Raw genomic sequence first — 17,243 nt, forward strand, 5'->3', positions numbered from 1 at the left:
CTTCTACCTGTTCATGCACCTCCATTACTGTACACCCATGCTATGGATCTAGGCAAGTTGAGTTCACTCAATAGTTTACTCAATCTCCATGCTCCCATTCAATGACTGACTAAGCATTACCGTGTACTCCTACTGTGCTGCATGATCTGGTTTGCATGTATTCCTGTATTGTCTTATTGCTGTATGTCACCCCTAAATATTGTCTGTAACCTTAAAATGTCCAGCGCTGTGTAATATGTTGGCGCTTTATAAATACAATTGTAGGTTTATGATAGAAAAACAGAAGCAACACACTGCCTCCCAGTATTCATATTTATTACAAGTTTATTTCATGCTTCTTTATATACAGATCCCATAAATACTTGTTTTAGATATGTACACTACAAAATCCTGCAGTAAAAATGTCAGCCCCTCTCACAAATTACATCAATTACACTCTGCTCCATGGGCGCAGGATCTAGGCAGCGATGGGCCGCACTGCACACGACCTCATCTAGCAGACAATGGACGAGATTCTCATCACTCACGAATCGCCACAAGTACAGCTGCAGGTAGTGGCAATCAACCTGGATCTGCTGCAAACCAACAGCGGCCAAACGTGCGGAGGCGGACACACTCCAGGAACGTCTTCAGACTGATCTTTATAATACCAGTAAGGATGGAGACCTGAAGCAAGACACATAGGACAGTATAACATTCTGACATGCAAATATCTCTAATGTGCAACTTAGCCTTTTGGAAGGACGGTATACAGTGCAAGGATTTTTTGCACACATTTGCCGTGGCTTACCATGCTCACAACAAACATCCTGAGAAGTTTGGCTAGTGATGCTGACAGTTTACCTGCTGTTTCCTAAGCTAATCACAAACTCAGTTATTTCATCATCTTCTGTGGTGCTGTACAATTAAACATGTTACATACACTGATAACATACAGTTTACATAGGTACACAAGGACAATACAGTCCTTACACGACTGTACAGCACATAGATGAAGAATTGGGGAAGGGCAAAAAGTTTTAGTGACCCATAAAAAGTAAGCTCAGGTACCTGAAGCTGCTCATGAAGTGATCTCCCCTTATTAGATCTATTCAGCACCTAGCAGACAACACACACTCAAGGCAAGTGATCTCTGATTAACTAAACTTTGATATTACTTTTCTCAATTCTTAGTACCCTTATACTTGTAAATACAGTACTACAAATGATAATCCTATACAATAAAACCTAACTGTCCCTGCGTCATCCTTCCCGTCCCTGTCTGGGTGTCCGTGGGTTTTTTGTACTGTGCATGTGCGCAGTACAGACAACCGTTGGGACAGGAGGACAGGCCAGGGAGCCGGGCAGGTGCGCGCGCACTGACTGGCAGCGTGAAGAGACCCTAGAGCCAGTTTTTTAAACGGGCTTAGGCCAACTAGTGTTTCATAAAAGAACCTTAAGATGGCCACACATGATACATGTATCGTGTGATATAGCATAAAAAGTTAAAAAACCGCCAGAGACGCTGAGCCGTTCAGCAACCTGCGCTCTGCGTCTGACGTCACTCTGTGGCTCTGCCCTACGCGTTCCTTGCCTAGCAACTCATCAGGGGCTACAGACACACGATGTAGCCCCTGATGAGTTGGTAGGCACAAATGCGTAGGGAGGAGCCACAGAGTGACGTCAGACGCAGAGCGCAGGTTGCTGAACGGCTCAGCGTCTCTGGCGGTTTTTAACTTTTTATGCTATCTACAAGCAGAGAGACAGACGGGGAGAGGTACGGTGGCCACATGGATACAGCTCCTCCCCTCAACCGTGCTGTTATATTATCTGCGGTAGTCTTTTTTTATATAAATATTTTTATGGAATAAAACAGTATTACACTATTGGCAGCTGGTCTTCCCGTTTTTTCCATATTCCTGCAAGCATCCTGCGGAATCTACTAGACGCCAAAGAGGGTGACCCCACACATCAACTTTGCCTGGTCCGTTGTTGAAGGAGGCAATTTGATCGAAAGGTGACGGGGGGCCATACACCCCGAATAATGCAGAGTGGTCTGTTAAGACCCAAACATCTGGTGAGTAATCTCAGGAAGGGGGGCCTGCAATGGGTGTCTGTTTTAAACCAAGAAGCGCAACACTTGTGGAACTGATTTTATTGATACTACTGGCGATAACCAAGAGTTGAGTTGCAGCACTTGGACTTTTGCACTAGTGCGCAGGGTCGCACATTTTGAACTTTTAAACTGACAAACTCATGTGCTGTTGGTGACTTAGAGGCGAGCGCAGTTATTTCTCATCTTCTAACGATCTCATATAAATTGTCAAACTAAAAGAGTGATACACATGATAGAATGTCCCTGCAAGCTTAAATACATAGACAAAACCAAAAGACTGATGAAAGAAAGGGTTTTGGAACATCTACACCTTATAGAGGAGAAAGATAAAAAAAAAAAAAAAGCTACCATATTTTGCGCCGTATAAGACACTCCGGAATATAAGACGCACCCAGGTTTAGAGGGCAAAAGCCAGGGAAAAAAAAAAATATACTAAACCTGGTGTGTCCATGTTCCAGGAGCGTCTTGTACATGTTCTCCCCAATGGTGGTTTGTGTGTCCCCTATGTGTCCTCCTGTGTATCCCATGTGCCCTCCTGTCCCCCCCCCCCCCCCCATATGTCCTCATGTATCCCCATGTTTCCTCCTGTGCAACATGTTATGTCTCTCATGTGTCTTCATGTATTCCCTATGTATCTTCCTGTTTCTCCCATTGGTCCTCCTGTATCCCCATGTGTAATCCTGTGTACCCCATGTATCACCTGTGTGTCTCCTGTGTTTCCCATGGGCCATCCTGTGTCCCCCATGGGTTATCCTGCACCCCCATGTCTCCCCAGGTGTCCTCATGTATCCTCTATTTCTCCCATGGGACGTCCTGGGCCCCCCCAGGTGTCCTCATGCATCTCCTATGTGTATCCCCTCCTGTGTTCCCTTCACTGCAGTCATTCCTCTCTCCTCCCCCTTGTCACTCCTGCCCCCCACCCCCTGTAGTGTTAATAGCAACTCACCTTCTCCATGCTCCAGCGTTGATTAAATCACAGCGCTCCCCTGCTAGCCTCCTCTCCCTCCCCCTTGCGTCTGTAGCAGTGGCAGCTTACCTTCCTAATGCTCCCCCCGCTAACATGTGCTCCATCCCCCTTGCGTATCTGGCCCCCCCGGGTGTTGGAGTCAGTAGCGGCAGCTCACCTCTGCAATGTGCCTGCGATGACTGCAGACATCCGTCTCACCTGCACTTCTCGCTCTAGTGACTGGCTTGAACTGTGCGTCATCAGTTCAAGCTAGTCACTAGAGCGAGAAGTGCAGGGGAGACGGATGTCTGCAGTCATCGCGGGCACATTGCGGAGGTAAGCTGCCGCTACTGACTTCAACACCTGGGGGGGCCAGATACGCAAGGGGGAGGGAGCGCATGCTAGCGGGGGAGCGCTGAGGTCATTAACCATCGCAGGAGCGTTAGGAAGGTAAGCTGCCGCTGCTACAGACGCAAGGGGGAGGGAGAGGAGGCTAGCGGGGAGTTGCCGCCATTAACAATACACCCGGGAAGGGGGGGAGCAGGCACACAAAAGCAGGGAATCCCCGACATGGCGGCCGGTCGGCGGTTCCAAACGGCGGGCGTCCATAAGTCAGGGATTCCCTGCCTTTGCCGTATAAGACGCAGGGACTTTTTCTCCCCATTTTGGGGGGAGAAAAACTGTGTTTTATACGGCGAAAAATACGGTATTTAGCTGCACACTATGCTGAAGTCCATGGAAGTAGTCTTGAAGGCAAAAAGGTCAAGGGGCTATACAAGTTAGATGTATCTGCCAGAAGAGGTGATTATGATGACCCGTTTTACTGTAAAGAGGCCAGGTGGATATATAAGCTTGATACGCTATATCCAAATGGCCTCAACAGGGAGTTGGATCTTAAAGCCTTTTTACGTATGGAGGCGTATAAATAAGTAATGCTGAGAAATTGCAGTGAAAGGGGTGACTGTGTTGGCATGAGTGATATAAGATAGGTTAATTGTATATATTATATATTGCTTCTAGTTTGGAGAGCAAATTAACAATACGGTGCCCATAACATTTGAAACAAAGTAAGATATAACCTTCAGCCAGCATTATACATCTCTGAACTGAAGTTACTGCTAGACTTGTGCCCTGAGCTTGAGATACTCTATCGGCATCTTGTGGCGATCCTGGAAAATGCACAGTCCCCCCTTTTATCTTGAATGCAGCATTTCCAATAGATGGACTTTTTGGCCTATCAGGAGAAAGATGGGAGGAGACAAGATGGGGCTAAAACGGACCACTGAGAGGAGTGACTCACACCCCTAGGAAACGCCCAAAGGGGCCTGAAACACGTAGGTGGGCGGAGCTACTGCTGGCCAGGCCCTGCATCATTGCGCACCATGCTTGAGAGACTTTGCCGATTCCAAGAGGAGACGCCGGAAGTGCTGAGTGAGGTGGATGGTGAAGCGGAGATCCGGTGACTACACATGCTGGGACACCAGCTGATCAAGGGTTCGCACGCTGCCGCTCAGCTGAAACTTTACATACAGCAGAACATCCTCTGAGGCATGCAGCTGTATCGGGTGAGAAGTGGTTGCCACAGCTGAAGATAGCGGTGAGATACTTAAGTCACACTATTGCAAGGCTGTATTAGATGCTATAGCTGGACTGCTTGTGCATACTGATGATAATGCTTTCAGGCGTACCTGCATGGACTGCCTTTTTGCTATTGCACTGATGAAACTAACCCAGCTTTAAGCTTATACAGGGAGTGCAGAATTATTAGGCAAGTGGTATTTTTGAGGAATAATTTTATTATTGAACAACAACCATGTTCTCAATGAACCCAAAAAAACTCATTAATATCAAAGCTGAATATTTTTGAAAGTAGTTTTTAGTTTGTTTTTAGTTTTAGCTATTTTAGGGGGATATATGTGTGTGCAGGTGACTATTACTGTGCATAATTATTAGGCAACTTAACAAAAAACAAATATATACCCATTTCAATTATTTATTTTTACCAGTGAAACCAATATAACATCTCGTACGGGAGGGTAGGAGGCGCCCTTAGAGGTACTATTGATCAGGCTTTAATTGGAATTTACCAATAGTTATACAAATTTTTATTTGTGTGTAAGAAAACACACCAATTTTTCGAAAGAAATCTATATATTGTTTCTGGTGATAAACGTATTGGTATTAGACAATTATTGGTACAAGAAATTGGAATGATCCTACCTTAGTAAGTAGTCAAATCCATTATTGTAAAATTTAGAATTTATTGTAGCACTTAAAATGACAACGCGTTTCGCGGCTAAAACCGCTTCATCAGGTCGTGTGTTGTGCCTTGGAAAAAGAAGAGGAAACAGGGCACTAAGACAAAGGAACATCACATGATAAACTATTTACACTAAAAGGTTTACGGAGTTCGCAACCAGTAAAAATAATTTTAAAATTAATATATTGCAGTGAGACCTTAAAATAATGCATCAACATCACTCAATTAGAGTATAGGTACCAGTATTTTACATATTCCACATTGCAGTGTAACATTAACATAATGCAACAACCGGCATCAATCAGAGTATAGGCACCAGTGTTCTACATATTATGGAGAACACCAAAACTCCTCCTATTTGGAGAGAAAAGGGGGGGGGGGGGGGGGGAAGGGGAGAAGGAGAAGAGGAAAGAAATACATAAATATGCCCAAACGTGGGTATGTTAAAAGAAGTTATGCTGTATTATATGTACACAAATCCTAGTCCTAAGGTAGAGGAGTGCTCAGAATAGGGAGTGGTGTTGGGTATACTTCATTATAGTTTTCAGACACCGCTAGGAGATAGTGACCTGTATAATACAAATCCCAGTGGGTCTAAGTTGGAGTATAAGAACGTACATATGAAGCTCACCTTTAAATGATAGTCCTCTGAGCTCAGGCGCCTTTGTGCGCCGCCGTAGCCGCTCGTGGTTTAAATGAAAAAGTATTTCCGCATTCGTGGACGGGCAGGGGGGGCGTGGTGAGCAGCGTCACCGCGCCTCTTGCGTAATAGAGGGGCGTGATTCCATGTGTAACCTAACTTCACACACGGAGGGGAGGGGGCGTGGCCGGTGATGTTCTCTCGCTCCCGGCGAGAGTACGCTATGCGTAGTGTTTTGTTATCATTGTGTCTCCTAGGAGACGAGGGAGGCGGCTCTCTCCTAAGGCTGCGTCGGCCATTTTTTCGAAGCCCGTCAGCTCAGCCACCATGTTTACATACAAGGAATATTCATTTCCTATTGATTGTATTTATATGCACATGTATTTCTTGTACACAACCTTACATTTGGTGCTTCAGACAAGAGAAGAGCAGCCCATATATGGGGAGACATGGAAATAGTAAATACATAATGATAACATTACAACAATAGACTCTGTATATCACAAGTACCATAGACATATGTACATACCCCATACATACATTAGAGATGTGCCTATGTATAGAAATCCCATGTTCCTACCCATGGAGATGGCTCATGGTATATATTAACGGTATATTTGATTGTGTCTTTAGAAACGTCAGACAATTCATTCCTATGGGTGTATGGGTATCCCAATTTTTTTAAAAAACATAAGAGTTCGCATGTGTACCCCTTATCCATCCTGATAAGGGACTCTTGACTATTGGTGCCGTAATATACAGAATAATCAATGCATAAAATTATATAATAAAAAAAAAGGAATATTTCTTTTCTGTGTCCCTTTGGGTAAGGGCAAAGCTTTTTATTAAAAATTATATAGTACTTATAGTTTGTAGCATGGATACTTAATTAGAGGTGCATATATCCTCTATGTGGCGGTACACAGAGGACATATGTTGCATGTTGTGGTTGACACTTCGTCACAATGTAGGCCTTTAGTGTAGAAGTTACAGGAAGGGAAGGGGGATAGGGAATGTTAACCCAGGGAAGGGTAGGCGGGACCAATTCATCCAAGGGAGGTTGCTATAGGGAGTGGAGGGGGGGGAGGAAGGGAGGGGGTCTTAGTTTCTTCTGTTGGAGGGGGGGGGGGGGGGGGGGCCTACTATCGTATGACTAATGGCTAACTGTAAATCGAAGGGGGGTAGAGTTCAACATCTGAGTATCTGTTTTTTTAAAAAAATATACATCTATGTGTGTATATACATATATGGTACCCTCAGGGGATAAGCTATAACTCAATAGGAGTTTTACAAGACGGGGGTATTTGTTAGGTTTAGTGGAACTAGGGAGGATCCCTGGAAGTTCACCCTTTACAAGGACAGAGAACTGTGTCCCGGGGCTGGATTAGCACATGAATGTTTTATCTTTCACTCAGATTATAACTAATACCCCCGTCTTGTAAAACTCCTATTGAGTGATAGCTTGTCCCCTGAGGGTACCATATATGTGTATACACACATAGATGTATATTTTTTTTAAAACAGATACTCAGATGTTGAACTCTACCCCCCTTCGATTTACAGTTAGCCATTAGTCATACAATAGTAGGGCCCCCCCCCCCAACAAGAAGAAACTAAGCCCCCCCTCCCTCCCTTCTCCCCCCCCCCCCCCTCCACTCCCTATAGGAACCTCCTGGGATGAATTGGTCCCACCTACCCTTCCCTGGGTTAACATTCCCTATCCCCCCTTCCCTTCCTGTAACTTCTACACTAAAGGCCTACATTGTGACGAAGTGTCAACCACAACATGCAACATATGTCCTCTGTGTACCGCCACATAGAGGATATATGCACCTCTAATTAAGTATCCATGCTACAAACTATAAGTACTATATAATTTTTAATAAAAAGCTTTGCCCTTACCCAAAGGGACACAGAAAAGAAATATTTCCTTTTTTTTTTATTATATAATTTTATGCATTGATTATTCTGTATATTACGGCACCAATAGTCAAGAGTCCCTTATCAGGATGGATAAGGGGTACACATGCAAACTCTTATGTTTTTAAAAAAAATTGGGATACCCATACACCCATAGGAATGAATTGTCTGACGTTTCTAAAGACACAATCAAATATACCGTTAATATATACCATGAGCCTCCATGGGTAGGAACATGGGATTTCTATACATAGGCACATCTCTAATGTATGTATGGGGTATGTACATATGTCTATGGTACTTGTGATATACAGAGTCTATTGTTGTAATGTTATCATTATGTATTTACTATTTCCATGTCTCCCCATATATGGGCTGCTCTTCTCTTGTCTGAAGCACCAAATGTAAGGTTGTGTACAAGAAATACATGTGCATATAAATACAATCAATAGGAATGAATATTCCTTGTATGTAAACATGGTGGCTGAGCTGACGGGCTTCGAAAAAATGGCCGACGCAGCCTTAGGAGAGAGCCGCCTCCCTCGTCTCCTAGGAGACACAATGATAACAAAACACTACGCATAGCGTACTCTCGCCGGGAGCGAGAGAACATCACCGGCCACGCCCCCTCCCCTCCGTGTGTGAAGTGAGGTTACACATGGAATCACGCCCCTCTATTACGCAAGAGGCGCGGTGACGCTGCTCACCACGCCCCCCCTGCCCGTCCACGAATGCGGAAATACTTTTTCATTTAAACCACGAGCGGCTACGGCGGCGCACAAAGGCGCCTGAGCTCAGAGGACTATCATTTAAAGGTGAGCTTCATATGTACGTTCTTATACTCCAACTTAGACCCACTGGGATTTGTATTATACAGGTCACTATCTCCTAGCGGTGTCTGAAAACTATAATGAAGTATACCCAACACCACTCCCTATTCTGAGCACTCCTCTACCTTAGGACTAGGATTTGTGTACATATAATACAGCATAACTTCTTTTAACATACCCACGTTTGGGCATATTTATGTATTTCTTTCCTCTTCTCCTTCTCCCCTTCCCCCCCCCCCCCCCCTTTTCTCTCCAAATAGGAGGAGTTTTGGTGTTCTCCATAATATGTAGAACACTGGTGCCTATACTCTGATTGATGCCGGTTGTTGCATTATGTTAATGTTACACTGCAATGTGGAATATGTAAAATACTGGTACCTATACTCTAATTGAGTGATGTTGATGCATTATTTTAAGGTCTCACTGCAATATATTAATTTTAAAATTATTTTTACTGGTTGCGAACTCCGTAAACCTTTTAGTGTAAATAGTTTATCATGTGATGTTCCTTTGTCTTAGTGCCCTGTTTCCTCTTCTTTTTCCAAGGCACAACACACGACCTGATGAAGCGGTTTTAGCCGCGAAACGCGTTGTCATTTTAAGTGCTACAATAAATTCTAAATTTTACAATAATGGATTTGACTACTTACTAAGGTAGGATCATTCCAATTTCTTGTACCAATAATTGTCTAATACCAATACGTTTATCACCAGAAACAATATATAGATTTCTTTCGAAAAATTGGTGTGTTTTCTTACACACAAATAAAAATTTGTATAACTATTGGTAAATTCCAATTAAAGCCTGATCAATAGTACCTCTAAGGGCGCCTCCTACCCTCCCGTACTGCAAATTCCCCCTGGGATCAGGGGTCACTACCTTGGCAGGTGGTATCGTCTTGAAGGAGTTGCGACCATCGACCCTATCTCACAAGGCCGAGTGGGGACGGTACTTCCCCACATGCGATACAGATTGGTTGCCTTGTGTGCAACCTAGCTTTGTAAGTATATATAATCTTTTCATAATAATTACGGTATCCCTCCGTGAGATACTACACCAGATTGAGCTCCCGGTGTCTTCCCGTCCTTTTCTCTATCCTTTTAGTACACAATATAACATCTCAACATTCACAAATATACATTTCTGACATTCAAAAACAAAACAAAAACAATTCAGTGACCAATATAGCCGCTTTTCTTTGCAAGGACACTCAAAAGCCTGCCATCCATGGATTCTGTTAGTGTTTTGATCTGTTCACCATCAACATTGTGTGCAGCAGCAACCACAGCCTCCCAGACACCGTTCAGAGAGGTGTACTGTTTTCCCTCCTTGTAAATCTCACATTTTATGATGGACCACAGGTTCTCAATGGGGTTCAGATCAGGTGAACAAGGATGCCATGTCATTAGTTTTTCTTCTTTTATACCCTTTTTGCCAGCCACGCTGTGGAGTACTTGGACGCGTGTGATGGAGCATTGTCCTGCATGAAAATCATGATTTTCTTGAAGGATGCACACTTCTTCCTGTACCACTGCTTGAAAAAGGTGTCTTCCAGAAACTGGCAGTAGGACTGGGAGTTGAGCTTGACTCCATCCTCAACCCGAAAAGGCCCCACAAGCTCATCTTTGATGATACCAGCCCAAACCAGTACTCCACCTCCACCTTGCTGGCGTCTGAGTCGGACTGGAGCTCTCTGCCCTTTACCAATCCAGCCACGGGCCCATCCATCTGGCCCATCAAGACTCACTCTTGAAAAATCAGTCTTGAGATATTTCTTGGCCCAGTCTTGACGTTTCAGCTTGTGTGTCTTGTTCAGTGGTGGTCGTCTTTCAGCCTTTCTTACCTTGGCCATGTCTCTGAGTATTGCACACCTTGTGCTTTTGGGCACTCCAGTGATGTTGCAGCTCTGAAATATGGCCAAACTGGTGGCAAGTGGCATCTTGGCAGCTGCACGCTTGACTTTTCTCAGTTCATGGGCAGTTATTTTGCGCCTTGGTTTTTCCCCACGCTTCTTGTGACCCTGTTGACTATTTTGAATGAAACGCTTGATTGTTCGATGATCACGCTTCAGAAGCTTTGCAATTTTAAGAGTGCTGCATCCCTTTGCAAGATATCTCACTATTTTTGACTTTTCTGAGCCTGTCAAGTCCTTCTTTTGACCCATTTTGCCAAAGGAAAGGAAGTTGCCTAATAATTATGCACACCTGATATAGGGTGTTGATGTCATTAGACCACACCCCTTCTCATTACAGAGATGCACATCACCTAATATGCTTAATTGGTAGTAGGCTTTGGAGCCTATACAGCTTGGAGTAAGACAACATGCATAAAGAGGATGATGTGGTCAAAATACTCATTTGCCTAATAATTCTGCACTTCCTGTACTAACAGCTATCAAATTTGAATAATCTATCGGATATTCATTTGCAAAGAGGACATGTGATCATATTAATAGTGCATTTCCAGTTATCAAACAGCTGAGTATTGCACAAAGGACTCTTGTGTTTTTTTGCTCATCTTACTAATTTCTACAGGCATTGAGGTGGTACCACCAACCTATAAGTATACAGCTATCTATCAGAAATAGGGTGCATGAGGTGTGCATGTTTGGTGCATGTATATTGTGAGCTGGCCAGCGATGTGTATATAGTAGCTCCACTACTTGCTCTATTGATTTTAAACTAATTTTTAAATCTAAAAATCACAATTGCTTAATAAAGTTTTTATATAATTTGCATATACACGTGATAACTCATTCTTAAATTTAGTATAGCTAGATACTGGTTGTGTATCGGAGTGCAGAGCTATCCAAATGAGTACCGTATTTTTGGACCATAAGACGTTCCGGACTATAAGACGTTCCGGACCATAAGACGCACCTAGGTTTAAAGGACAAAATCCAGGGAAAAAAATATACATATACTAAACCTGGTGTGTCCGTGGTGCCGGGGCTTCTTGAGCATCTTCTCCCCTTTCCCCCCTCCAATTATGTCCCTGTGTCCCCCTTATAACTTTTGTGTCTCCCTTGTGTCCTTATATGTGCCCCGTGTCCTCATATATGCCCCCCCGTCTCCTGTCTTGAGTCCTGTGTGTCCCCTGTCCTAAGTCTTGTGTGCAGTGGCGTGTCTAGGTCATATTGTGCCTATAGCAAACACTGAAATGGTGTAAACACACACACACACGCACGCACGCACGCACGCACGCACGCACGCACACACACACACACACACACACACACACACGCGCTCCCTTCCCCTGTAAAAACAGCACCTGTCCTCCTAGCACATGACACACACCCCTATCCCCTCAGCATATGACACCCCTGTTCCCACAGCATATGACTCTGTCCCTCCCAGCACATGACACCCTGCCCCTTCAGCACATGACACCCATGGCCCTGTCTGTCCCTCATCCCCTCACCCCATGATATGCCCCCCCCCCAGTGCATGAGACTCTGCCCCCCAAAAAGCACATGACACCCCTGCCCTGTGTCTGTCCCTGGTCCCCTCACCACATGATGCGGCCCTCTCCCAGCACATGACACCCCTCCCCTGTCCCCCCAGCACGCCATTGTCCCCAGGCATCATTCAAAAGCAAACCTATGGCAGCTGGGGTAACGTGCGGTTCAGGAGTGAGGGACAGGTTGTACCTGGGAGCTGGAAGGAGGGAGAAGCCATCCGGATCCCACAGCTGCAGCGATTGCAGCCCAAACCAAGCACAGCCCGCACCGATTGGGAGAGTGGCAGAGCATCCCCAGCTGATCTGCAGGCTGTAGCTTACCACATAACGGGGGCCACAGTGCAGCGATGAGTAGCGGTGAACCGTCATAGGAAAGCCGCTTGGGGGTCCGTGCACGCAAACCAGTTTCTCTGCCTTCACTTCAGCGTTCGTGACGTACGCGGAAGTGAAGGCAGAGAGACTTCGGCTGCGTGCACGGACCCCCGAGTGGCTTTTCTATGAAGGTTCACCGCTACTCATCGCTGCACTGTGGCCCCCATTATGAGGTAAGCTACAGCCTGCAGATCAGTTGCTAGCGACCCACACGGGGAAGAGGAGGGGACAGCAGACACCAGACAGAAGAGGGGACAGCAGACACCAGACAGAAGAGGGGACGCACCAGGACACGGGACAGCTGACAGCAGACACAGGACAGAAGACGGGGGTCACGCGGACACACATGGACCCGGCACAGCAGATGGGGAAATGGGAAAGAGGACAGGGAACATAGGATGGAGACTCAGAACGGGGCAGACACCCGGCCAAAATTGTTGCATTTGGACCATAAGAAGCAGTGACTTTTCCCCCCATTTTGGTCCGAAAAATATGGTATATAATACCAGTAAGATTATCTATATTACCTGCACAACTATACAGATTCTAGAGGTTTTGTCACCTCAATTGTTAGTATACCTTTAGTTCATGTTGATTTGATGAATAAATCACACAGATTGACTGATGACTGTTCAATTAGATCATTATATATATATATATATATATATATATATATATATATATATATATATATATATATATATATATCTACCATAAGACACGTAAGAGCTATATTGATATGGGTAAAAATGCAGCAGACTCACAGAAAATGTCAGGAAAAAAAAAAACACATTTACCTTATTAAATTGTACTGTACTGAAGATGTCGATTCTCTCAGAGAATAACTTCTGGATATTACTGAGCAGGCTGGTGTCCAGAGGGGCACTGTAGGGTAGGGAAATGGACACATTTTATTTAACCTGTGCCAACATATTCGCAATGCAGTAATTATAATGGAGGAGAAACCAAGTGCATGGAACAAATGCAAACGTGGCTCTTGTCACAATAGTTTAAAACCCTTTAAGACACGACATGTGGAAACTGTGTTTCAAGGAAAACTCCATAACACTGAATTGGGTTGGCCATTCAAGGACAACATTTGTATTTTATAACTCTCCTTCAAAAGGCTTTATAATGGATTATAAGGATTATAGTCTGAAATAGGACATTAACATGTATTTCTTCACTGCAAATTAAAATTTATTAGGAGTCGGAATTGGTACTTTTTTTTTTTTTTTTTTTACCAACTGACTCCAACTCCAGGTACCCAACTGTTGTAACTGACTCCTAACTCCTGACTCCACAGCCCTGAATGAAATGAGCCAGGAAATAGGCAGAAATCAGCTTCAGAAAGGCAGTGTTCACATTTATCCAACATTGCTAAATTGCGATTTTCCGAAAAAGCACATAATTCAGTGAAGAATCACATTTCTGGTTGAAACTTTGTGAATATGGGATCTCATTTTCTTCTGCGTGAAAAAAACGGACATCTTGCAGCATAAATTTACATACTGCATGCATTTTCTCATGGACAACCTTTAGCTACTGTGGCAAAACGCTTATGCTGTAAGAAAGACAAATGCACATAGGATCTTAAATAACTGTGTGCCAAAAAAGGCGCGTTTTTTGCATGGATAAGTGTGAATTCTGCCTAATAGTGCTGTGTGTTAATCTTTGCAGACAAAAGGATTTTTGGCCATAGCTACTTCTTGTTTACAGAGCAGGGAGTGTTAAAAATAAACCGTCTGAATGGTTATTTAAAGGGGCACTATAGCGAAATGTAGGCTACTGAGTTAACCCCGGCAGTTTGTTGCTAATGGGAAGAGCAACACATTAGGTGGTGTTTTGATGAAAAAGGTCAGCTGGAACAGAAAATGTACAGCACATGTACACATCCTGTCCATCAATTACAAGCAAGTGACATGGTGTCCGTGGTGTCACCTGCTGTTCATTTGGGCTGTGCTAACAGCTGATTCCTCTCCTTTGCAAACTGTGAGGACAAAGCCCATTTTCATAAGGCAGACTCATTGGCAAGTGCTGTTATATGTTGTGGAAGGACTTAGGTAAATAAAAAGGCAATTTCCTGTTTATTTACCCAATCTTTTAGCACACTGAGGAGTTTTCCTTTAAGACTCATAATGCAAAGCAGAGAGCTCTTGCTTTGCTGCCAACATATTCACCTGGGGGTGTAGCTCTGTGCATATCTCCCCTGCAGACGTGAGCTGCTGTACACAGAGAAAGTGCGCTTACTGGAATCACTGCTATGTGCTTTCCGGACTCCTTCCTCATACAACAGGCCAACCTGTGAAGACCAAATACAATGTGGCATTAAAAGATTGCCAGTAAGGATAAGGCCAGCTTAATCACTGATTAAGTGCCCAGTTTTGTCTCACTTCAGCATGGCAAAATGCAGGTTATCCAAACACAGCAAAATCATATCAGATACATTAGACAACACAAAGATACAGTACATACCGTAAATATATGAGCATTACAAAACTATTATAAATCTGTGTAAAATGGAAGGAATCAAATTGTACTTCAAAGCACCTCAAGTATGGTCATCCATTTTGAAGGATTATCTTGTGAGTTATTATTATGGTGTCTATGCTAATACATAAGTTACTCCTTTGTTATTTTTTTGGGGGGAAAAAAATAAATTTGAGAAAAAAAAATGGAAGGAATGAGATGGACAGTTAAAGTCAAACTCTTATGGAAAGCTTAGATAAAAACATAAAATTCCAGTTTACTACAGGAAACACACAAGATACAAAACATACTAACAAACAAAAAATGATGGTATTAACGTTACACTGTGGCAGGTCACAATGTACTAAGCAGTTGGCAAGATTTCATACTGTGTAACCTTACAACCTCAACAACAATGGCCGCTTTTACCACTTAGTCCCATCTCCCCACGTGACCATCGCCTGGTCTCTACACTGGTGTAGAGGTGAAGCTATGACAGAATTAGGGTGGCCAGGAAGGATGAGGTCAGGGGTGAATGGAGGTGTGGCCTGGGCAGGAAGGGCTGTGGATTAATCTTCAGACCAGGAATACCACAAAATTTAAGTTACCTGCTGGAGCTCCACTAAACCCTTCTTAATACTACTTACAGCACTATGGAGGCAATAACAATGGACAATATGCGTTCTTGACTTAACTCCAGTAAGCTGTGGCACTCCACAGGAACACCATTAAAGGAAAACTAGTCTTCATTAAAGGAAAGAAAGTGTTTTGGTTTTGTTTGCTTATTGTGTTTAGCACTAAAACATTTTTTGTATTTATTAACCTTCCTAGCGGTCCGCTAGAGGGCACCGCTCAGGCCCCGCTGGGTCAATTTTAATAATTTTTTTCCCATCGCCGCCGCTCGCCGCCGATCTGCCGCTACCCGACGCGAAAGAGGGCCCCCCGTGCACAGCCTGGCCAATCGCCGCCAGGCTGCGCTTTGGGGTGGAACGGGAGTCCCTGTGACGTCACAACATCGATGATGTCACTCCGTTCGTCGCCATGGCGACGGGGGAAGCCCTAAAGGAAATCCCGTTCAGAATGGGATTTCCTTATGGGCGTGATCGCCGGAGGCGATCGGAAGGGTGGGAGGGAGTCAGCAGCAAGGGGAGAATCATGTAGCTAGCGCTAGGCGGGAAGCAGAACGCCCAGTAGGTTAATAATATGAAATCAGGCAAGTAAACAGCTGCTTTTTGAACATCAATAACAATAAGGTATGGTAATGTCTGCACATTCTTTGCAGCAGATAGCAGAAACTAAAAAAAAAAAAAAAAAAAAAAAAAAAAAAAGGTACTCCAACCAGCAAGCAATACATACATTGGCCAAGATGGGGAGCTGTGTATTTGCATCACAACACCAAAGTGTTATGCTGATTATTGCGGTAGTTGTATTGAGAAGATAAAATGCTTCACATAAATAAAGCACTAAGCAATCGTATAAAGACTGTATAATAAAACATGTTGCCTTACCTGCACATCCACACTAGTGATATCTTCCACCACTCTCTTCATAACTGCTCTGACATTTCGTGGTTCTATGGTCGACACCCAGTCCCGAGTCTCAACACTCTTACGCAGCATCTGGGACACAACTAGTCCCTGAGATTTCACGTATTGATTGAGGAGGGTCTGAGCAGTGGAGCGAGCCAATGAGCACAGAGTACTCACTGGAGTGACTGGAGAGTGGTCCTAACAGAAAAAAAAAATGTCATGAGTAACAGGAAATGTAAAAATGCTGCAAAAGAAGTCTGATGAAACATGCATCATATGCTCATACTTCTGGCTCGGAGAAAACCAATCCTATACCCATAAACATGTTATTTTCAGTTGCATTGCTTTTTTTTGGTACTTATGTATTATACCATCTGAAGAGTTTGGTAGTTCCTTGTTTAAGTTAAGCTCCACTACCAAGATTTAACCGTTTTCAACAAGCTGAAAGTCCTGGCTTTCCATTACACCAGGTCCCGTGTCAGTGTAATGCTTCATTGTCAATTTAAAGGGTTTTGAAGGAGGGATGTCCCCTGCATCTAGGCTACACAAAGCGTGATTGCATAAGTACCAGACAAACCCGACATTGATGATCAGCAGCACCCCCTGGGAGGTCATCTCTTGTTGCAGGGATCTCTTTACAGATGACGAAGGAGCAGACAAGCCATACACCCTCCTGACCTTTCTCTGTGTGTTACTGGCTGAGGCTGGAGACTCTATTAAGA

The 17,243-nt window shown here is 44.0% G+C and overlaps 1 protein-coding gene across 1 annotated transcript in view; it reads right to left on the reverse strand.

Annotated features, from left to right (window-relative positions):
• Positions 1-298: 298 nt before the first annotated feature.
• The window catches only part of VPS51 (VPS51 subunit of GARP complex), a 40,120-nt gene continuing 23,175 nt past the window's right edge, over positions 299-17,243 (reverse strand). The window contains 5 exon segments of the mRNA XM_068259957.1: positions 299-587; positions 589-666; positions 13,321-13,408; positions 14,704-14,825; positions 16,501-16,719. Of these exon segments, the coding sequence (XP_068116058.1) occupies positions 405-587; positions 589-666; positions 13,321-13,408; positions 14,704-14,825; positions 16,501-16,719 (690 nt within the window). The 3' untranslated portion in view covers positions 299-404.

This window comes from Hyperolius riggenbachi, chromosome 11 (genome assembly GCF_040937935.1).
Source record: "Hyperolius riggenbachi isolate aHypRig1 chromosome 11, aHypRig1.pri, whole genome shotgun sequence".
In the NCBI taxonomy this organism is placed as follows: domain Eukaryota; kingdom Metazoa; phylum Chordata; class Amphibia; order Anura; family Hyperoliidae; genus Hyperolius; species Hyperolius riggenbachi.